This window comes from Cajanus cajan, chromosome 4, assembly GCF_000230855.2.
Source record: "Cajanus cajan strain Asha chromosome 4, NIPB_CcT2T_4, whole genome shotgun sequence".
NCBI classification, from domain to species: domain Eukaryota; kingdom Viridiplantae; phylum Streptophyta; class Magnoliopsida; order Fabales; family Fabaceae; genus Cajanus; species Cajanus cajan.
The window spans coordinates 3,689,206-3,713,212 of NC_138520.1; the positions used below are offsets into that span (position 1 = coordinate 3,689,206).

The 24,007-nt window shown below is 38.1% G+C and overlaps 2 protein-coding genes and 1 non-coding gene across 3 annotated transcripts; all 3 read left to right on the forward strand.

Moving 5' to 3' along the window:
• The first annotated feature begins 10,570 nt into the window (after window positions 1-10,570).
• Window positions 10,571-10,676, forward strand: LOC145957669 (small nucleolar RNA R71). The gene has a single exon (XR_014433712.1). It is a non-coding gene; the product is annotated as a small nucleolar RNA R71 (small nucleolar RNA).
• A 5,236-nt stretch (window positions 10,677-15,912) lies between these two features.
• On the forward strand, window positions 15,913-16,338 carry LOC109810205 (uncharacterized). Its single transcript, XM_020373616.3, has one exon. It carries the CDS (start codon window positions 15,913-15,915, stop codon window positions 16,336-16,338), a length of 426 nt encoding a protein of 141 aa, XP_020229205.1.
• Window positions 16,336-20,561, forward strand: LOC109810198 (ER lumen protein retaining receptor family protein). The gene is made up of 6 exons (XM_020373605.3): window positions 16,336-17,703; window positions 17,934-18,133; window positions 19,026-19,166; window positions 19,356-19,436; window positions 20,058-20,182; window positions 20,271-20,561. Exons 1-6 carry the CDS (start codon window positions 17,481-17,483, stop codon window positions 20,317-20,319), a joined length of 819 nt encoding a protein of 272 aa, XP_020229194.1. The 5' UTR covers window positions 16,336-17,480; the 3' UTR covers window positions 20,320-20,561.
• The last annotated feature ends 3,446 nt before the right edge of the window (window positions 20,562-24,007 follow it).

Here is a 24,007-nt window from a genome sequence, read left to right on the forward strand (position 1 = left end):
CTTTGTTCTCCCTTCATTCTTCCCTCTTCACGTGCTTCTCCCCTGTTTTTCTCTGTAATTTTCGTGATACCCTTTTTTTCTCTGTTTTCCCCTTTTATATTGGCTTCAAAACAGGGAAGAAGTTGCACACTTTAAGCCCACAGCTGTAACTGTGGAACCAGCGCTATAGCTGTGGAGACTCCTTCATGGTTAAGTAATTTCTGACGCTCCAGCTATGGAACCACAGCTATGGCTGTGAGTTTCTGTGACTTTTCTTGATCTCCAATGCCTCACCGCTCTAGCTGTGGATCTACAGCTATGGCTGTAACTCTCTGGAGTCCCAATTTGCACTGCAGGTTTCCACAGCTATGGCTGCAGAACCACAGCCATGGCTGCAACTTTCTGACCTCTAGAATTTCCTTCCAGATTTCCACAACTATAGCTGCAGAACCAGAGCTATGGCTGCAGAATTCTTTTCCTCAATTTTTTTGCTGCAGTTAAGAGAGAAAATCAACATTAACTCTTCTACTACTCTTCTATCTTCTAAAATAACTTTTAAAGAGTAAATTAGCATAACTATATTTACAATTCATCCAAAAAGAGTGTCAAAAGTTGAGTGAATATATGAATAAAAGACACTCAACAACTACCCCAACTTAATCTCTTGTTGGTCCCCAACAAGATACCAATCAAAAACCAAAAAAAAAAAATCACTTCCTACCATGAGATTTCTTCTGTATCAACAATAGGTAAACACTCAATCAATTCACCATCACAAACCAATTTCCTACTCACTGAGGTGCCCACAACAACAATCCTGCTCAACCACAAAAATTGTAAGGAAAATCATAGCATGAACATTACAAACCAATATTTGAACATACTCTCTCAATAATGGCTCTCCAAGGTGAGTGTTTCTCTCAATTCCAATCATCATTTCTATGAACATAAGCATTGATATCATCTCTTCAGTACTACTCTTTGAGAAAAAATTAAGGATCACAAGGACTTTTTTGAAGGCTGAGGGTTGACTGGGGCTTGGTTAACAAAGGAATGTGGTTTTTTAGATTAACAGGGTTTAAACTCAAGAGAGTAAAATGAACATGAACCAAACACTCCATCTTGCTCACTCTAAATATTCAACTCCAACCAAATCTCTCAGCCCAACTTCTTCCTCTAATTACACACCCTCTTCCCTTAAGATTCTTTGCCTAGATTTCAAGAGACCACTCTCTCTTTTAAGACTATTTATACAGGTGCTTGTTTATTTTGCTCTTGATTTGATTTGATTTGAACTTTTTTTTTAGATCAAAATAATGACAGAATGAAAATAACAAGCACACTTGAATGTGAACAAAGAAAAATGATGGAGGGGTGACTCTTCCCTTCAACTTGCATTGGCTTACTTTCTCCATTTTCTTTCCACTTGGCAATTCTCAACAACTACCCCAACTTAATCCGCAATTCATTTTCATTTACTCTCAAGAGTTTGGTCAGGGTGATGAGTTGGTATTTGGGAAAGGTTTAAGGTGATTTGAAGGTTAAGGCTCAAACAGGTTTTAAAGGATGGATTCAATTATGGCTGGCTGTTTGGCTCTAGGCTTAAAAAGATTTCAGTTATTTACAAGGGAATGCCTTGATCCTGTCCAAAACTTTCTCACAAGAACAATCATTCAAGATTCAACCAATGCAAACACATATATTATGATGATGGCTCTCAAAGTAAAAGTATATATGATATGATCTATGCCCTGTTTAGTTTCTCTCACTCACCAGCTTGGCTAAATGTTCAATTACTGATCTTTCATGCCATGCTAATCAGATATCTCACAACTTCATGATCAAGCAAAATGGATGAGTACAACCTCAAAGCAAGTCTCAAAACAAACCATTTCAAGGTGAATCAAAAGATGTGTTTTCACTTTTTGTTGATCTAAAAGCTATCTCATTTACTACCTCTCAAGAATAATTTTCAATGTTTCCCAAAAAAAATATCTATATATATAATTATATATATCTATTTACATTTTTTTATATTCACACTACTGCTCAAGAGTAACTAAGGTGCAAACTCTAAACAAAACAATTAGTATCCCAAATTCAAACATTAGCAATTGCACCACCAAATATGACATTCAACCAAAACACCAAGTATAACATTCAACCAAAACACCAGAAGTTTAAGCATGTAACCCAAAACAAGCAAATCACCAAACAGTTTACACAATTAACAGAAATGTAAATAACTGAAATTTAAATTGACAGAAATTTAAAATTGCATGAATTTAAAGTAAAACTCTGCTTCCTCAGAAAATGGCTCAGAAAGTGGGTGACAGTGACTCTTCATCCTCAACTCCTTCTTCATTGTCCTCTCCTCCATCAGTTCCTTCTTCTTCAACTTCAGCATCAGACCTCTGTCCTTGTTCACCTACATGAGGCTGCTCAGGCTCACCATCTCCTCCTGAAAAGACAGGACTGTCCCCAGGCCAAAGAATAGCATCTTGAAATTGCTCTGGTGTAGGCCAAGGATATAAGCTTCCACCGGTACTGGCCTGATTTAAAGTGTAGTGGTAAAAATAAGAGTGCAAAGCCACTTGCCCTCGATGATTAGCGGCTTGTTGAAGTTGGACATGGCGAAGATGAGCCATTTCCAATTGGTGCTGCTCCTCCATGTGCTGAAAGTGTTGCATCATACAAGCCTGCATGGTAGACAAATCGAAGGGACCAGTTGGCAGAACTAGAGGTGAGGTAACTGGTGGTGGAGATTGGGTAGGTGGTGGGCGTGATCTGCGAGATGCCCGAGGAAACTCTCGTGGGTTATAGCAGCGAGCGTTGACAAACACATGATCTATCGTCCTCCTAATTGGGACCAACGGCTGAGGAATCACCACTCTTTTGGCTTTGCATAAGCCTGTAATCAATCCAGGGAAAGCTAGGGGTCTGACAGTACCAGACTTAGAAGGTTTAGAAAGGACAATAGCATGAATTTCATTTGATATTAAAGTCGCTATGTCCACATCCTTCTGTAGCAATATACAAAAAATCAACTTTGCCTTGGAGATGGTAATGTCAGAAGTGTGTGTGAGTGGGACGACATTGCTGTAGAGGATGACCTGCCATAAACGCACAAGTGATTTCAAATCAGCTCGAAGAATGTGGGTGGGTTGGCTCTTCGTGCCTGTTTGATATTGGCTACCTGGAAGGCTCAGAGTCTCAAGCACCAAATTAGACATCTCTTCATTCATTGCGGTCTTCATGAGCTTCCTATAATCATCTTCTTCCGGGATGGTATACTCAGTTTGCAAGAAGGTGTTGATGGCCTCTGGATCATAAGCAATGGTTTTACCTCTCACCCACGAGATTCTATCCTTGGAATCAGGTCGTACAGGAAAGGCATTAGCATAGAACTCTCGAATGATGATTTCATTGTATTTGTCTTCTGGCTCGCCAATCTTGGTCCAATTCCTCCTTCTATATTCATCCGTGAAATCTATTAAAGGAAGTATTTCATTCACCGGACGCTCAGCTATAATTTGACGGCTTTCCAAATCCAAAAACCTTTGTTGCTTGTATTTGGAGCGAAATCGGCTTGGAAGGAAAGTGAAATTTCTTGATGGAGGAGGGGGTAGCTGAGGTGAGGATGGTGCTTCTTCGTCCTCAGAGGATGATACTGATGGGGTTGGGGAGGAAGTAGCCACTTTCTTTCTTTTTTTATCAGCTGGGATCTCATGAGTGGCTCTAGAGCTTCTGCCTGAACCTCCCCCTCTTGAACGAACCATCTGAAGAATTAAAACCATTCTTGCAACCACGTTAGCAAACAAGTGAATCAAAAAAATTCTTCATGAGGCAAAAGAAATATTGCTAACATTCCACTACATGAGACTCAACACATTTCATTTAGCTCTAAAATTGTACACGATGCATGCATGGAATTTACAAACATGATCATACACACACAACACATGCAACACATTGAAAGCACCAAAATTGTTGTTTGGAAGAGTTTCTCTATAACCCAATCTGCCAAATGCTCAAATGAAAAACCTTACTAGTACAATATTGGTTCCATGATCAACCCACCACAGAGGTTATTTTGATTGAAAAATGAGATCATCTTTTACTTAGGCATTTTGTCGAGCACAACAGGCAAAGATGGAAATTGGTCATGCATGTGCAAGATGGAGCATTTAACATCCCAAAATTCAAACTTTTCAATCCCAGAAGAAAATCAATTCCTCCTTGTATTTTCATGATGATCAAAGAACCCAGAAATGACGAATATGTATGAGGGATGTGCACGTTGTTCATGTGAGAAGAACAGTTCATGAAACCTTTAATCAAACACAAGATAAAAGTTGATAAGAAAAACAACATGCACATGCATTCTTGTTCATTCAAGGGTTAAAGTTCATGACAGTAAAAGAATAGTGTGCATTTGGAATTCAAATTGAAAACCCTTCTCATTCAAGCATTTCGTCAAACACAAAGCAAGCACAAAATATGAAAGCTCATGCATGTGTTACATTGAAGACTCAAACATCCAAATTTATGCTTTTCACACTTGTGTACTTCCAAGCCAATCAAAAAAAATTCAAAAATGATGAGAGATTATGAAAAAGGTTCAAGGAGATGAAAAGCTCACAAACACGAAGAACATTAGAAGAAGGAAGAAAGATGAAGACTTTACCTTGAAATCCTAGCAAAAAGATGGGTGCTTTGGTGTTTTAGTGTGGAATGACTAAGGAAAAAGGGAATCTTGATGCCTCAAATTAGAAGCTTTCTAGAGAGAATGTGAGGAGGAAGATGAACAAGGGGAGATTAATGGGTTTCGTGTGTGGGAGAAAAGAGAAATGAAGAGGTGGAGAGAGAGAGGTTCAATTTTAAAACTGACCCAATATGCTTAGAACCTTTCATTTATTATGCATTTTGAGTACCAAGGTTTCAGAATTGGCGCCAGAGAGTTGGCTCTATGGCCGTGAAGCCTGGCGCCCCAGCGCTGGGATTTATGTTGGAGGGCAGAAACTTGGCGCTAAGGCCATGGGATTGACGCTTCAGCGCCAAGACTTCAACATATCAACATGCAACAGAGAGTTAGCGCCAAAGCCATGAGCCTAGCGCTTGAGCTGTGGGGTTTTTAACATATAGAAAAGACTTGGCAGAGACCTAGCGCCAAGGTTGTGGAAGTTAGCGCTTGAGCGCTGGAGTTTTCTTGCATTACAGTGAGTTGGCGCCATGGCTGTGGAACCTGGCGCTTGAGCGCTGGGTTTGGAACATATCACAAGATGGACCAGAGAGTTGGCGCTATGGTCGTGGTCCTGGGGCTTCAGCTGTGGACTTTCAAAATGCAATTGGGCTCAAACAGAGACTTGGCGCCATGGCTGTGGAGCCTGGCGCCCCAGCTATGGACTTTTTGAGCTTAATTGAGAGCTCCAAAGACTTGGCGCTAAAGTGTTGGCCTCAGAGCTGCAGCGCTGGGACTTAGAATTGCAATTCTAAGCCGAAAATCACTCCTTCTTAAATCCCATTGAGAACATATAGATATCATTCATTGCTAAAGCACAAAACTTGAAGTCTTAAACATGAAAACCAGATTCATTGTACCTCACATTCTCAAACTGTCCTTTGTTACGTAGCATTTCTACCAACTACCAATGCCTTCACAACCAAGGATAAAGCTGAGTTAGTCTTAAGATTCCAATAGTACCAATATACTACAATATTATTACCTACTAAACATCAACATCAACATGAAATTAGCCATCAAAAACAAACACATCACAATCTCTACTATTACACACTAAGTATTATGATACTCAAAACTTAAAACCCAAAAGTTGCACCACTTACAAGAGGGCATCAAAATAACTTCTTATATCCTAACACACAAAACACAACATAACCTAAACTAAATCAGCAATGTTACCACATTCCACAACATGCAAATCATCAAGCAACATCCACACTGAAATCAAGCAATCTATGAACAAAAACTCTTAGCTACTCACTAATCAAGCTAAACTTAGAATTTAAAACAAAAATTAAAACAAGAACATGCTAATTTAATGTCTTTGGCTTGACAATCCTGTTTGTTCATGGCTCCTTCAAATGTGTGCTGGTAGTGAATCTCTCAACCTCACCACCCAAATAATGCTTGAGCCTCTGACCATTAACTAACCAAGTCCTTCCAAAAGCAGGATCCTCAAGTTCAATTGCTCCATATGATTTGACAGATTTAATTGAGAAAGGACCTGACCACTTAGATTTAAGCTTCCCAGGGAAAAGTTTCAACCTGGAATTGAACAGTAATACTTGCTGGCTAGAACTGGCCACTATCTTCTCCAGAATCCTCTTCAACTCTCTGTTGGATACCTCAGCCTGCCCATTGGTTTGAGGATGATACGGTGTGGCTACCTTGTGCCTGACATTGTAGTGCTCCAAAACTTTTTGCAATTGAGCATTGCAAAAGTGAGATCCACCATCACTAATTAGTACCCTTGGTGATCCAAACTTGCAAAAAATATTTTTCTTCAAAAATTTTATGACAATTCTGGCATCAGCTTTTTGCACAGCACTAGCCTCCACCCATTTTGAAACGTAATCAACTGCCACAAGGATATACTCATTCCCAAAAGATGATGGCAAAGGCCTGATGAAATCAATTCCCCAACAGTCAAAAACTTCCACTTCTAAGATGCTTTGAAGGGGTAACTCATGTCTTTTGGAAATTCCTCCAGTTCTCTGACACTTATCACAACTTTTGCAGTGCTCATGAGAATCCTTAAAGATGGTAGGCCAATAGAATCCAGACTGAAGAATTTTTGCTGCTGTCTGATCTCCATTGTAGTGACCTCCATAAGGTGAATTGTGGCAGTGCCACAAGATATCCCTGGTCTCTGCTCCTGAAACACACCTTCTTAACAAACCATCAGCACCAATCTTAAATAAATAAGGATCATCCCACACATAGTAAGTGGAATCCTTGAAGAATTTCTTCCTCTGCTGCCAATTAAAATCTTCTGGAATGACCCCGGCTGCTTTAAAATTTGCCATATCAGCAAACCAGGGCCTTTCTTGCACAGAGAATAATTTTTCATCAGGAAATTCCTCATGGATTGCACTTTCAAGTATGGTCACCTCTTCATTTTCCAGCCTTGAAAGATGATCTGCAATGTGGTTTTCACAGCCTTTCTTATCTTTTATTTCTAAATCAAACTCCTGAAGCAACAGAATCCATCTTATCAACCTGGGTTTGGAATCAGACTTAGTTAGCAAATATTTAATAGCTGCATGGTCAGTGAACACAGTAATTTTAGAACCAATCAAGTAAGAACGAAATTTCTCAAGTGCATACACTATTGCAAGTAGTTCTTTTTCTGTGGTTGCATAATTCATTTGAGTTTCATTTAAAACTTTACTCGCATAGTGTATGACATGAAAAATCTTGTTTTTCCTTTGACCCAGAACAGAACCTACTGCATAGTCACTAGCATCACACATTAGTTCAAAATCAAACTTCCAATCAGGGCTAGTGATTACAGGTGCTGAACACAATTTTTGTTTTAATAAAGAAAAGGCAGACAAGCAATCATCATCAAATTGAAATTTAACATCTTTCACAAGGAGATTGCTAAGCGGTTTAGCGATCTTTGAGAAATCCTGAATGAACCGCCGATAGAATCCAGCATGTCCCAGAAAGCTTCTGATTCCTTTCACATTTGTTGGTGGAGGAAGCCTAGAGATGACCTCAACTTTGGCTGGATCCACCTCAATACCCCTTCTAGAGACTTTGTGGCCAAGAACAATGCCCTCTTTGACCATGAAGTGACATTTCTCCCAGTTCAGCACCAAATTGGCATCTACACACCGCTTGAGAACAATGTTGAGATTATTAAGGAAAACTTCAAAGGACGAGCCAAACACGGAGAAATCATCCATGAATATTTCTATGCATTGCTCCACTAGATCAGAGAAGATTGCAAACATGCAACGCTGAAAGGTAGCTGGTGCATTACACAATCCAAATGGCATCTTCCTGTATGCAAATACACCAAAGGGACAAGTAAAAGATGTCTTCTCTTGGTCTTCTGGATCAACAGCAATCTGGTTGTAACCTGAGTAACCATCCAGAAAACAATAGTAAGCTTGCCCTGCTAACCTTTCAAGCATTTGATCCATGAAAGGCAATGGGTAGTGATCTTTTCTTGTGGCTTGGTTCAACTTCTTGTAGTCTATACACATCCTCCACCCAGTCACAATACGAGTGGGAATCAATTCATTCTTCTCATTATAAACCACAGTCATACCTCATTTCTTAGGCACAACTTGCACAGGACTAACCCAAGCACTGTCAGAAATCGGGTAAATCATACCAGCCTCAAGCAACTTGGTCACTTCTTTTCTCACCACCTCTTTCATAGTTGGATTCAAGCGTCTCTGAGGTTGGGCTACTGGCTTGTAATCTTGCTCCATATGAATCTTGTGCATACAATAGGAAGGACTAATCCCTTTCAAATCAGATAGGGTCCAACCAATAGCACCTTCATTGGCTTTTATCACTTGAATCAAGCTATCCTCTTGCTCTTTTGAAAGCTGGCTGCTGATTATGATTGGCTTCCCACCATTTTCTTCTAAGAAGACATACTTTAACTGTGGTGGCAATTGTTTCAACTCCAGCTTCACTGTTTGATCTTTCTCTTCCTTCTTCAATTCTTCCCTTGACTGAACATTGGTTGATGAGCTTTCGCCTTTGTTCAATGCATCAATCACATCTTGGACTTCCTTATCTATGACTTTATCCAACTCTTCATCAAACATAGACAAAGCCTTCTCCAATGGTGATAAATTCTTGAAATTTCTTTGAGTTTCCAGATACACATCATCTAATACATCAATTCTGAAACAATCCTTAGGAAACTTCATTGCTTCAAAAACATTGAAATTCACCTCTTCATCTTGAACTCTCACCTTCAGCTTTCCATCATCCATGTCTATGATAACTCTAGCTGTCTTCATGAAGGGTCTACCCAGAATCAATGGAACTTCCAAATCTTCTTCCATGTCCATGACCACAAAATCAACTGGGAACATGAACTTGTCAACCTTCACTATCATATCTTCCACTATGCCATGTGGAAGCTTAATGGATCTGTCTGCCAACTGTAAGGTCATTCTTGTAGGTCTCACTTCGACTTCTCTTATCTTCTTCAGCATGGATAAAGGCATCAAGTTAATACTGGCTCCAAGGTCTAAGAGTGCCTTACCCACTGATAGATTACCAATTGATACAGGGAGAGTGAAGCTGCCTGGATCTCTGGATTTCTGAGGTAGAGACTTCTGTATAATGGCACTGCATCCTGCCTCAAGCTCCACAGTCTCTTCTTCAAGAATTCTTATCTTCTTAGTTAACAATTCCTTCATGAACCTAGCATAAGTGGGCATTTGCTCCATGGCTTCAGTGAAAGGAATATTAATCTGTAACTTCTTGATGATATCCAAAAATCTCAGGAACTGCCTTTCTTTTTCTTTCTTGGAAGGAGCATGGGGGTAAGGTAAGTTTTTTACAGGAACAGTAGAATTGACTTCCTTGCCCTTCTTTTTATTCTTCTCCTTCTCAACTCCATTTTTTTCTCTTATTTTCTCACTATTTACACTCTCACTCTTATTGTTTTCTCCCTCATTCTTCTCACTTTCTTCCTCAACCTCCTTCAATTCATTATTTTCTCCCTCATTCTCAGCACCCTCATTGTTCTCACTCACTCCAACATCTGCACCAACTACCTTCCCACTTCTTGTTGTTATGGCCTTGCAATGCTCCTTGGGATTGGTCTTGGTATTGGCTGAGAATGGGCCTCCAGACATGTCAGCTAATTGTTTAGCTAGCTGACCCACCTGCACCTCCAAGTTCTTGATGGATGCCTCTGTATTCTTCTGGTTGTTCATAGATACTTGCATGAACTGATTCAGAGTATCCTCCAATTTGCTGGTTCTTTCATGCATAGAAGGATAAGCAGGTTGATGTTGTTGTTGTTGTTGTGGTGGTGGCCTATTGGATGGTCCAGATTCATTCCTTCATCCATAACCTTGGTTGTTGTTGTTGTTTCTCCAACCTTGATTTCCCTGCATATAATTGTTAGTATTATAATTACGGGAATTAAAATTACCTCCTTTCTGTTGGTTGCCCACATAGTTGACTTCTTCTTCATTTGAAGTTTCAGAACAGTGACCATTGGGATGATCTCCCCCACAAAAATCACATTTTAGAGAAGAATTTGATTGATTTGAAGAAGAAGCAATAGCATGAAGCTGTTGTGGAATCTTGGCCATCTGCTTAGTCAGTGCTTCAATCTGTTGAGATAGCAGCTTGTTCTGGGCAAGGATTGCATCATTAGTGCTAAGATCAAGAATTCCTCTTTTATGAGATTGATGTCTTCCATGCTCTGCTTGGTGATCAGAAGATGCCAAAGATTCTATGATTTCAGTAGCTTCTTCTGGGCTCACAGTCATCATGGTGCCACCAGCTGCTGCATCTAATAACATCTTCACCTCAGGCTTGATTCCATTAACAAAGAAATTGAGTTGAGCTATATCTTCAAACCCATGGTTCGGACATTTTCTGAGCAATGACTTAAATCTCTCCCAGGCTTCACAAAATGGTTCATCTGCACCTTGCCTGAAAGTAGTAATTTATGACTTGGCCTTAATGTACTTGGATGAAGGATATAATCTATTCACAAACTTGTTTTCCACATCACCCCAGCTTGTCAAACTTTGATTTGGGTGAGATTGTAACCAAACTTTAGCTTTTCCTATTAATGAGAATGGAAACAACCTCAAGTATACAACTTCCTCATCACCTTCAGGAATTTCCATTGTTCCACATAGCTCATAGAAATTTGAAAGGTGTGAGTATGGGTCCTCATGATCAAGGCTAGCAAATTGTTGTGAGCTAACCAAAGTGAGGAAAGCAGGCTTCATTTCCATGGCTCTAGAAGTATTTGGAGCTGCAATGCTGGAGAAATGCCTAGGACCATGTTGTTGTGCATAATCACCTAGGGTCCTTCTTGGCTGCCTAGTTGGTCCACCTGTTCCCTCTTCAGCCATTTCTGATTCAAGGAATGGTTGATTTGATGAAGTTGAAGAACTCAGAAGATCCTGTTGTTGTTTTTGGATTCTCTCTAACTATCTCAGCCTTCTTGTTCTACTGTTATTCCTCCTTGTCGTTCTTTCAATTTCAGGGTCAAAATGCAATTCTTCGGCTGGAGTTTTCCCTCGCATACACTTCCAAGAAGTCTGCACAGCACGGTGAGTCCACAAAATACAACAAGACAAATATCTCTATATTATAACTATTCACAAAATGAATTATTTACACAATTACAAAATCACAAGATTAATAATTACTAAATAGCACCAAATCCCCGGCAACGGCGCCAGAGACTTGATGAGGTTTTTTGCAAACACACCACTTGGCAAGTGAACCAAGTTTCGAAGTAGTATTCAAATATCGTCCTCAGGGATTTGAGTGTTTAGTAATTCTTGCTCTAATGATTCAAATGAGAATTTTGTTATAATTGCAAATGAGTGAAAACAAATTAGAACAACACAATAAAATAAACGTAGTAAGAACAATGATTAAGAGACAAGGATTGGTCCAGAAGCACTTGTTAACTCATAGATCTTCTTAAAATACATGCGATTCTAATTCCATTATTTCCACGTTCATTAAGTAATCCAACAAGATTCCTCAAGGTTGAATCCTAAAGTCATTAAGCTCAAAACATGATTCCTCTATGTTTTGAGTTTAACACTTCACATTAAGAACAATGACTTGAACAATGTGACTAACCAAATCAAGTCTATTCCTAGAACAAGAAATGATTAGGTGCAAGATTCAGTTCGGGTTTTCAAAAACGTTTTCCAACTGGATTCAAAAACCAAAAATCATACAACGGGTGATCAAGCCGATATAAGCATTAAGAGAAGAATCAATGCACAAATAATGAGATCAAAATGCATATATTTAAGAAGAAGAAGAGTTAGTAGTTACATCCAACCAATCCTTAAGAAGTTTAGCCACACATGGCCATTACAGGATCAAAGAGTGAAAAGAAGAAATTACAAAGTGAAGGATGAAGAAATGGAGTTGATCTTCGTTCCCAAATGATTCAGCTTCCAAATCTTTGTTCTCCCTTCGTTCTTCCCTATTCACGTGCTTCTCCCCTGTTTTTCTCTGTAATTTTCGTGATACCCTCTTTTTCTCTGTTTTCCCCCTTTTATATTGGCTTCAAAACAGGGGAGAAGTTGCACACTTTAAGCCCACAGCTGTAGCTGTGGAACCAGCGCTATAGCTGTGGAGACTCCTTCATGGTTAAGTAATTTCTGACACTCCAACTATGGAACCACAACTATGGCTATGAGTTTCTGTGACTTTTCTTGATCTCCAATGCCTCACCGCTCTAGTTGTGGATCTACAGCTATGGTTGTAACTCTCTGGAGTCCCAATTTGCACTGAAGGTTTCCACAGTTATGGCTACAGAACCACAGCCATGGCTGCAACTTTCTGACCTATAGAATTTCCTTCCAGATTTCCACAGCTATAGCTGCAGAACCAGAGCTATGGCTGCAGAATTCTTTTCCTCAATTTTTTTGCTGCAGTTAAGAGAGAAAATCAACATTAACTCTTCTACTACTCTTCTATCTTCTAAAATAACTTTTACAGAGTAAATTAGCATAACTATATTTACAATTCATCCAAAAAGAGTGCCAAAAGTTGAGTGAATATATGAATAAAAGACACTCAACAAATACTTAGAGAAGTACTTCAGAATCCACCTAACATCTGAAGTGGTTTATTATATAATCTTTGGAAAAGTTCCATATTGGAATCCTCACCATGGGACTCTTAAATTCCATATTTTCCCAAAGATTATATCCTGATCTCACCAAGAGATCTCTCAATCCATACCATAACCTTACTCCTCTAAGACCTATTAGCTTTCCAAACCAAACACACATAGCATATTCCATAATTACATACAAACTTTTCCATAACCATGCCAAATTACTCAATATAACAACATAAATAATTAAACACCCAAAACAACTATCAATTTAACCAAATCACTCTTTGTGAAATGACAATCTTCACATAAAACAGCATATCAAGAATTATATTACTCCTATCATGTTCATCTTTATCTCATATGAAAGATAAGAAGATTTCCTACAACTCTTATGAAGACATCAAGAACTAATTCCATCATCTACTTTGTTAAAAATTCTAAAAACCGCAACAGCTAAAACCAATGCTGGCAGCTTGACCCCTGTTCACTAAAATAGTCATATCTGGAGTTCTAGACCTCATTTTTGGGTGATTCCAACGCCATTGGAAATCTAACATCCAAGGCTACAACTTTCATGAAGACTTAAAGACCAACATACTCACGCCCGGCACACTAATATCCCGCCCGGCGCAAAACTCAAATAGAGACATATAGAGGTCTTTGCGCCCAACGCAATAATCCTACGCCCGGCGCAATATCAGTAACCAAAACACAAGGACCACGTCTGATAGTGCGCCCGACATGGTTCTCCCCACGCCCGACGTGATTCACCCAGGGATTCTCATTTCAAATTGCGTCCGGCGCGACTAGCCTCGTGCCCGGTGTGATTTGGCAAGATGGTACACCCTGCGCCCGACGAATTTACAACCAAAAACTCCCGAAAACCTCAAAAATTTCTTCCCAACACAAACCCAATCCAAATTACACGATTTCGAACCATTATAAGGCATAAACACTATCCAAAAACAACACATTAAGCGATAAAATCAAGTTTTAACCATTAATCCATGGAAATCATGAAGAAACCCAACCAAACCCTTTCCACTCAATCCAACCTTAATCATGCATAAAACATGGAATCAATGTGATATTTCAAACCCATACACACCAGATTAAGTCTTATAAGTACTACCCTTACCTTAGAAACTTCAGAAATGCAAGATTTGGACAAAACCCTCAAATCCCAACACAAACTTTAATCCCCCTTTTCAAGGCTTTAGAGGCCAAATCTCTTGAAACTCCAATTATGAAGATTGATCCTAGCTTGATAAACTTCCCAAATGTATCCTTAGCTTCCCTCCGGACCAGAGCCTCTCTCTCTACTTCCTCTCTCTAGAAATTGTCTCTGTTTGACAAATGAGACCCTCCGGTCCTAAGTCCCTATATATAGCCATTTTCCAAAATTTCCAATTTCACCCTTAGCACCTATTCACCTCAAATATTATATTCCTTGAAGTATTTCAACTCCCTAAGCTCTAAAACAACCTCAAATTCACTCAGAAAGACCAGATTTATCTTATGTTCCTATCTTTCAATCTCCTACCCATCGTATTCCTTTCCATGTAATACTCACAATTCACCACCATATGAAATGCAACATGTATCAACACAAACAAACATCACTTTCAGATATATATGCTTGAAATAATGAGTTGCATGTCATAATACTTTACTTAACTAAGATGAGAAGGAATGTGATTAGTCTTCTTCCCTCTTAGTACCAATTTAGTATAATGGTGTACAATGCATCATTCACTACATTTATGATACACATGCCTATATAAACCTCTCATCTCATACTACAAAATCACTACTATATCCAAACAACTAATCAAAACCACATAATTATACAACATGCACAAAGATAAGTACATTTCAAATCCACACCTCCATAATCCAATCCAAATCCATATAAACAACATACACATATATACATACATATATATACATAAAGTATATCTACTAAATAGCCCAATATTTCCATGGCATTACAAGGTCGATCTACTTCCTAAGTCTGTGACCAACCAATCTCATAAGCTTTTTTAACATTTTGCTCTTGAATTTATGATTGATCGACTTGAGAACAATTATCTTAATCATAGGTCAACCAACTATAAATTAACACATTCTAAGTTGAGGACTTATAAAGTATTAAGTTTATTATAACATTTTAGGTCAGTATAGAATTGACGTGTCATACCTACTATAAAGATTTATTTAAGATACTAGAATTAGAGTATAAACTCTTATGTGATAAGATAAGTATATTTCATTGAAAAAAATAATAATAAGAAAATAAGCCAAAAAATTGGGAAAAGAGAGTCTCAACCGCTAGGTTAAATGCAGATAGACATCTCTAAGGAGAGGAACGGGAGAAAAACAAAAAAAGGACACAGGAGAAAATCATTGAATGCTCCAGATGTTCATAATGACAGTAGCTCGTAGATGTTCTGAACATTGGTCTACAACCGATTACTATATACATTTAGCGAATTTCGAGTTAATATTAAATCAGCATGTATATGTTTTGACATCGACATCAGTATGCAATCGATTATGGTATATATTTTCTTCACTTAGCGAATTTCAAGTTAGTTAATATAGGTATCGGCTTCTGGATGATTAAATATCAACATCGAATTACAATCGATTATGTTATACAATTATCTACACTAAGTGAATTTCGGATTATTAAATTAAGAGATCGACTATTGGAGGATTAAGTGATTAAGTACCGAGATTGACCAACAAATGAATCTTTTGTTCATTTCTAATATATGGAAAAGAATTGGTATATCTTATAAAATCTTTTGCATGAAAAAGCAACGAAGAATATATTCTGGTAATTCTCCATTGAAGAATATATATCTCCTTTGGCATCAATCCCGATGGGCTAAAAAGTTGAAAGAAAAGGTGGGTTATGCACAGCTCAGAATTGATGCTAAAGCAAACACACAGAAATCACAAACTGGCACACACAGAGAGAGACAATTCTGTCTGAATTGATCCCATGTATGATAACTAGAATTATAAATTCTCCAACAAGCAGAGAGAGAGAGAGAGTGAGTGAGTTGTGAATGAGAAGAGAAAAATGGTGTGGCCTTTGAAGGAGAGGAGGGGGCCAGCATGGAAGCAAGGGTGGACAATAAGCACTCTCTCCTCGCTATCTGCACCTCCGTTGCAGCTGGTGGCCATAGTCGGCATCGTCATGTTTCTGTTGTTTCTTCCGTCTTACATAAACTTCAAGTCCACCCTGCACACAGCCACCATAGCCTTCCACGTGTTCCTCTTGTTTCTGCCCCTTTTCTTGATTTTAATTGCCTACACCATCTCTAAGCATGGGCCACGCCTCCTGGTTCCGCCGCCGCCGCCGTTCTCCGGTGGCATACGACTGCGAACACCACCGGGGGGGTTTCCTTGGGGCGTAGCGGCGTTGGTGGTCTTGCTTTTGGTTCTCGCCTCCTACCTCTCCGATTTCCGGTCCATGTGGTCGCCACTCATTTCGAGACCCTACTAGAATTCCTACCATCATATCATATCATATATGTAAGTCATACTCAGTCATTCATCGATACTACTACTTTACTTTCTTAGGCCCCGCCCAATATCACATCAGAATTTATTAATTAATGATTCATTATATACGCTACTTCCTCTCTGTTTAATCATATAACCGTGCTATCATGTACCTAGCAAGAAAGGGAGATCAGAAATAGTTAAGCACTTTATATGTATCCACTATCCGCACCTTTTTGGTTTTAGATATGTCAATGTCTTTCTTTTTCAACAATTTGAGTAAATATATATATTTGGCCCACCTTCAATAACAAAATGTCTCCCTAATTTCACTATCTTACAACTAACCTGACTTTAAGGATACAGTTGAAACAAAACATATGTTTTAATGTAAAATAATCAAAAAATTGTGAGTGTAGTTTTCTTTTTCTTCTTAATCTTAGTTGAAATATTAAACTTGACTGGTTTTCAAATATACCTTAAATCTTCATTAGATCTTAAAAACAAACACAAGACACTTTTGAATAGTTTAGTCAAAGACAATAATATATTTGAATATAAATTTAAAAGTACTTTTAAAATCTAAATAACTCTATTTTTAACAACAGTAGTTGTAAAGAAAATGTTTTTAATATGTATTTAAATAGGCTTAATTAAACATTATTTAAACACATGTATATAATCCCAATGGATTATTAAGTCTTATAACTATGGGGCAAGAGGTTTAGTTAAATTATTGTTTTTGGTAACGAAGTAGTTGGAGTGTGTACGATTTTGAAATAGGCGTTAATATGAATATGAGTAATTAGGAGAAGTATATATGTTGGAGAGGGCCCCAGGTGAAAATGTTTTGCATTAATGGGCCATTACGAAATTGGTAAGTGGGCCATGTAAATGCAATTGAAGGTGTAGGGAGGAGATGATGTGGGAACAAGAGTCGTTGAGCAACCCACGTCCCACACCCACCCGTCGCATAACTAATAAGTAATAAACACGCACCTCAAACCACATGCACACGTGTCCCCTCAAACTCATGTTGAAGTCGGAACATAGATGAGAAGAGATGAGATTAGACAAATTTACCTTGCGAAGGAAGAAGGACTATAGAGAAGAGAAGAAGATAAAGGATTTAATTGTTAGGAAATGAAGGGAAGCAAAAGGTCGATCCACGCCGTCACGACATGGGTTCGGCGGCAACCGCCCAAGATGAAGGCCTTTCTCGCCGTCCTATTGGGCCTCGCCGCCTTGCTCTTCCTCAGAATCGTCGTCCACGACCACGACAGCCTCTTCGTCGCCGCCGAGTTTGTCCATGCATTAGGAATCTCCGTCCTCATTTACAAGCTCACCAAGGAAAAAACCTGCGCCGGTACCAGCAACGCCCCTCTTTCTTCAAAAAAAATTTAATTTTTATAAATTGCCTCGAACATTTCGGGCGAGGGTTATGTTCTATTGGTTCATGTGATTTCCTGGTGTTAGTATACGATCTTGTCTTACGGGAAAGGAAATGAGAAGAAAATAATCTTATATAATGTATTTGCATTTCCATTACCATTAGCATGCATGTGTAATGGCCAAATTTAAATCAAATTTTCGCAGGGCTTTCGCTTAAATCGCAGGAGCTGACGGCTATGTTTCTAGGTGTTAGACTCTACTGCAGTTTTGTGATGGAATATGATATACACACCATACTTGATATGGCTACATTGGTGACCACCCTCTGGGTTATTTATATGATACGCTTCAAGCTGAAAGCTAGTTATATGGATGATAAGGACAACCTTGCAATATACCATGTGGTCAGTCTTCTCTGTCTTGTAGTATGCTTCATTTTTTGTGTGCGAACAATGTTGTGCTCTTTTGATTTCAGTTCGCAATGTTGCTTTTCTTCGCGCTTCTTGTTAAGCATCTCACAAATTTTCGTGTTAGCATGCATTCACTAATAAACTACAGTTGGTCAAATATGTTTTTTCTTCTGCAAACTTTTGGAGTTGGATTGTGTTAGAAACAGTTTAGGAGCTTCTCAAATTTACAAAATTATAATATTATAATAATATTCTATCATCTGTATGGTGTTATTACTTATTATTAGTTGGATTTATCTTTTCTTGCAAAGATACTGCACCTCAAATTAAAGTTTAGTTTGTGATACTTATTGATGATTCCTCGTGTATTCCCTCTCCCTTGAAAGGAATATGGTTTTCAAGAAAAGGGGGAAGGTGATGTGGACATTTGAGTCACATCAGAAGGGAAAAGCACTGTTTGAATATGTGTTCTGTGATTCCTGCTTGCTTGTTTGGCTTGATTACCTGTTCAAAAACAGAGGTCCTATCCTAATGTCTGACTGCGACGAAGGTGATTTGGAGGAGTGCTTAATTCATCTTTTATTTATATATTTTTGTTGATGAATCACATTTTGAAATCTCAAAATGGGTTCAAGACAGCGGGAATTTCACCTTATCATTTGTTACTATTTTTGTCGGTTTTTCCTTTGCCTGTGAATTTCTGGAATGGAAATGTCTTAGTTTCAAACACAAGTAACTAACTTTATCTTTAAAATGAAAGTGTTTTTGTCACAAGAACTAGGATATTTTATCTTTTATAACCAGGATACTTTATCTTCCATGTGTCTAAATGAATGAACGATTCATTTGCTGAGTATAAAGTTAATTTTCTTTTACCAAAATGCAGGTGATACCTTGTGCTTTGCTGTCCTTGCTTATTCATCCGACAACCCGGCATCACACAGTTAATAGGATTCTCTGGGCATTTTGTGTTTATCTTGAAGCTGTTTCTGTTCTTCCTCAGTTGCGGGTCATGCAGAACACTAAGGTCTCAATGATATACATTTCTGCCTATTACCTTTTCTTTATCATCTTTTAATATTTTAAAATGGTTGTTATGATTTGGTTATTACATCTTCCTTTACTAGTTAGTCTTCCTAAACACAGTTGTAGATATCATTCAACTTTTCCTTTAGTCGGAATAATGTCAGATTTAATTTTTAAATTCAACTTTCAGATTGTTGAACCATTCACGGCTCACTATGTTTTTGCCCTCGGAGTTGCTAGGTTCTTGAGTTGTGCACATTGGGTTCTCCAGGTTTGTCAGAATTTTCACTGCTTGAGTTCTTTTTTATCACCCAATTCCAGAAATACATATATGAATTTATCATAATATCCCAGAGATTTGGTGGTATGGAAAATTTTCATATTTAATACCCTTGGATCATGCTTACTTTATTACAAGTCTTTGCTTGACTGTTTCTGTATGACGCACCTACTTCAAACTAATTCAAGAGGGTTGTGATGGTCTCTAAGGAGAGTTGTTGCATAAGAATTTTGGCAGTATGACCTTTGGCTTGCCAGTTATCCATTTACCATGTCAACCTTCAAAATCCTATGATTGATAGCCCGACCATATACTTTGTTCCACTTTTGATTTGCTTTTACCTCATGTAAGTTCTTCAGTGGAAAAACTCTATTGCTAAGACTTTTGAGACAAGAATGCCGAGCTGTTATGTTCTTAGGTGATTATGGAGCAGTTAGATGAATGGGGTTCCAAAAAAAGTTGAAGTGCATAGATTGATTTTAATTTGTGCGACAAGTTTTATTAATGTTATCTTTTTTGAACTTTTTTCCCCTTTAAGTATTTGTTAAGAAGTTTATTGAAACAAAAACTTCTTTTAAGACCATGGCTGTGTAACCTGTTTGTCTTCATCAGGTATTAGATACTCGTGGGCGTCTACTTACTGCATTGGGTTATGGATTGTGGCCTTCTATGGTTCTTCTATCAGAAATTGTCCAAACTTTCATCCTGGCAGATTTTTGCTACTACTACGTCAAGAGGTGGATAATAAAATTCTCAGAATAGGCAACATATAGACATGTTCTTGTCAATTTTCTGACGTCTTTTTTTCTTCTTTCTTGGCTACAGTCTTGTTGGGGGACAACTGGTACTTCGACTTCCTTCAGGAGTGGTGTAACTTTATTCATGATCAGATCCCTCAAGTTGGACGTTCATATAGCATGCAGCACCCAGGAAGTCAGTATCGCTAGAGGAGCTTGATATGTTTTGTATCTGCGGTCCTTGAGTGAACAGAGTTGAGAATGTAACATACATGTAACTTCGTTGAAATTTTAATATTTATCTTTGATCAGTTCAGGTTAGTATTGGTGGTAAACAGATATCAATATATCAAATATAATTTGATACGAGCAAAAGTTATTTAAAGGTGTTTTAAACTCGAAATCAAAATTTTGGAGTCGTAATCAATTCTTCCACATGAAATTAAGCATGAGAAAAATCTACTGAGAATCACGTTAGCTGCCATAATTATTGAGAATTTAATGTGAAGCTAAAACAATAAATCAATTTCTAGCAAGAGGACCTTGCATTGATGGCAAGACTTGATGGGTGGTGGTGGCACCATATTCATTTACATTAATCACGTGGGAACTCAACCTGTCTAACCATCCTTTCTTTGCCTTTGACCAAGATTTTTAAGAAAGTGAATTTAAGTTTAACTCAATTTTAGGTGAGGGTTGTTTTTCATTTATAAATATTAGTATGATCATTCCATTAGTTTTAGTTGATGTGAGATTTTTAAGTAGTGTTTTCGGGGCAGTGCACTTTGGAATTGCATTGATTTTATCTTTTTTTCTAATGTAATCATCCACAACTACAATCCCGGAATTTTACGTTTGATTTGGTCAAAGAATCGGGTGATGTCTATGATAGAGAAGTTGGACAAGTGGTCCATGGGTGTTGCATCTAAAATTACCATAGATATAATATTAAAAACAATGAATGGTTGAGATTGTGATTTAGTGAGAAAATATATTGTACACCTTCACACACAGGATAAAATTTCTGAATTTTTTACTGAATTTTTTTTTTAAATTACCTAAAAAAAACACGTATTACGATGGTTGACGCAGTAGCTGTCACTTTCAGAACGGGCCGTTCTGTCACTTTCAGAACGGGCCGTTCTGTCACTTTCAGAACGGGCCGTTCTGTCACTTTCAGAACGGGCCGTTCTGAAACCAGAACGGCCCGTTCTAGATGAAAAAATAACACAGGAATAATGCACCAGAACGGGCCGTTCTAGAAGAAAAAAAAACACATGATAACTACACCAGAACGGGTCGTTCCGAAATCAGAACGGCCCGTTCCAGATTTAAAAATAACATGATTACGTAAACCAGAACGGGCCGTTCTGAATTCGGAACGGCCCGTTCTGGCTACAGATTTGATTTTTTTTTTTTTCATTCTACTAAATCACATTTAAAATTTAAGTATAGTTTTTCAATTGAGCGAGATATGAAGCTCCTTCCTCAATGACATCAAACATCTTATGAATAAAGGCCAAAACTAGGCCTAATAAACTTAAAACTCAAAAAGTCTTATACTAAGGCCCATAATACAAGACCAAACAATATAAACTCCTATACTACCAAATATATGAGAAAGGTGGTCATCTATGTAAAGTCCAAGTAAAGAGAACCTTATACCCATCAAACACATTAGGCTCACTAAGCTCAAAAGCAATCAAAAGTCTAAAGGCCCATGAAGCCCAAAGCTAGGCCCAACAAGCTTAAAACCCAAAAAGTCTTATACTTAGGTCCATAATACAAGACCAAACAATATAAACTCATATACTAAAGCCCAAGTAAAGAGAACCTTAGGCCCAACAAACCCATTGGGCTCACTAAGCTCAAAAGCAATCAAAAGTTTAAAGGTCCAAGAAAACTAGGTCCAATAAGCTTAAAACCCAAAAAGTCATATACTAAGGCCCATAATACAAGACCAAACAATATAAACTCCTATACTACCAAATATATGAGAAAGGTGGTCATCTATGTAAAATCCAAGTAAAGAGAACTTTAGGTCCATCAAACCCATTGGGCTCACTAAGCTCAAAAGCAATTAAAAGTCCAAAAGTCCATGAAGCCAAAAACTAGGCCCAATAAGCTTAAAACCCAAAAAGTCTTATACTAAGGCCCATAATACAAGACCAAACAATATAAACTCCTATACTACCAAATATATGAGAAAGGTGGTCATCCATGTAAAGCCCAAGTAAAGAAAATCTTAGGCCCACCAAATCCATTAGGCTCACTAACCTCAGAAGCAAACAAAAGCTCAAAGGCCCTTGAAGTCCAAAACTAGGCCCAATAAGCTTAAAATCCAAAAAGTCTTATACTAAGGCCCATAATACAAGACCAAACAATATAAATTCCTATACTACCAAATATATGAGAAAAGTGGTCATCTATATAAAACCCAAGTAAAGAGAACTTTAGGCCCACCAAACCCATCAGGCTCACTAAGCTCAAAACTAATCAAAAGTCAAAGGCCCATGAAGCCCAAAGTTAGGCCCAATAAGCTTAAAACCCAAAAAGTCTTATACTTAGGCCCATAATACAAGACCAAACAATATAAACTCCTATACTACCAAATATATGAGAAAGGTGGTCATCTATGTAAAACCCAAGTAAAGAGAACCTTAGGCCCATCAAACCCATTGGGCTCACTAAGCTCAAAAGCAATCAAAAGTCCAAAGGCCCATGAAGCCCAAAATTAGGCCCAATAAGCTTAAAACCCAAAAAGTCTTATACTAAGGCCCATAATACAAGACCAAACAATATAAACTCCTATACTACCAAATATATGAGAAAGGTGGTCATCTATGTAAAGCCCAAGTAAAGAGAACCTTAGGCCCATTAAACCCATTGGGCTCATTAAGCTCAAAAGCAATCAAAAGTCCAAAGGCTCATGAAGCCCAAAACTAGGCCCAATAAGCTTAAAATCCAAAAAGTCTGATACTAAGGCCCATAATACAAGACCAAACAATATAAACTCCTATACTACCAAATATATGAGAAAGGTGGTCATCTATGTAAAGCCCAAGTAAAGAGAACCTTAGGCCCACCAAACCCATTGGGCTCACTAAGCTCAAAAGCAATCAAAAGTCCAAAGGCCCATGAAGCCCAAAACTAGGCCCAATAAGCATAAAACCCAAAAAGTCTTATACTAAGGCCCATAATACAAGACCAAACAATATAAACTCCTATACTGCCAAATATATGAGAAAGGTGGTCATCTATGTAAAGCCCAAGTAAAGAGAACCTTTGGCCCACCAAACCCATTGGGCTCACTAACCTAGTTTTGTACTTCATGGACCTTTGGGCTTTTGTTTTGGTCTTGTATTATGGGCCTTAGCATAAGACTTTTTGGGTTTTAAGCTTATTGGGCCTAGTTTTGGGCTTCATGGGCCTTTGGACTTTTGATTGCTTTTTGAGCTTAGTGAGCCTAATGGATTTGGTGGGCCTAAGGTTCTCTTTACTTGGGCTTTATATAGATGACCACCTTTCTCATATATTTGGTAGTATAGGAATTTATATTGTTTGGTCTTGTATTATGGGCCTTAGTATAAGACTTTTTGGATTTTAAGCTTATTGGGCCTAGTTTTGGGCTTTATGGGCCTTTGGGCTTTTGTTTACTTCTGAGCTTAGTGAGCCCAATGATTTTGGTGAGCCTAAGGTTCTCTTTACTTGGGCTTTACATGGATGACCACCTTTCTCATATATTTGGTAGTATAGGAGTTTATAATGTTTGGTCTTGTATTATGGGCCTTAGTATAAGACTTTTTGGGTTTTAAGCTTATTGGG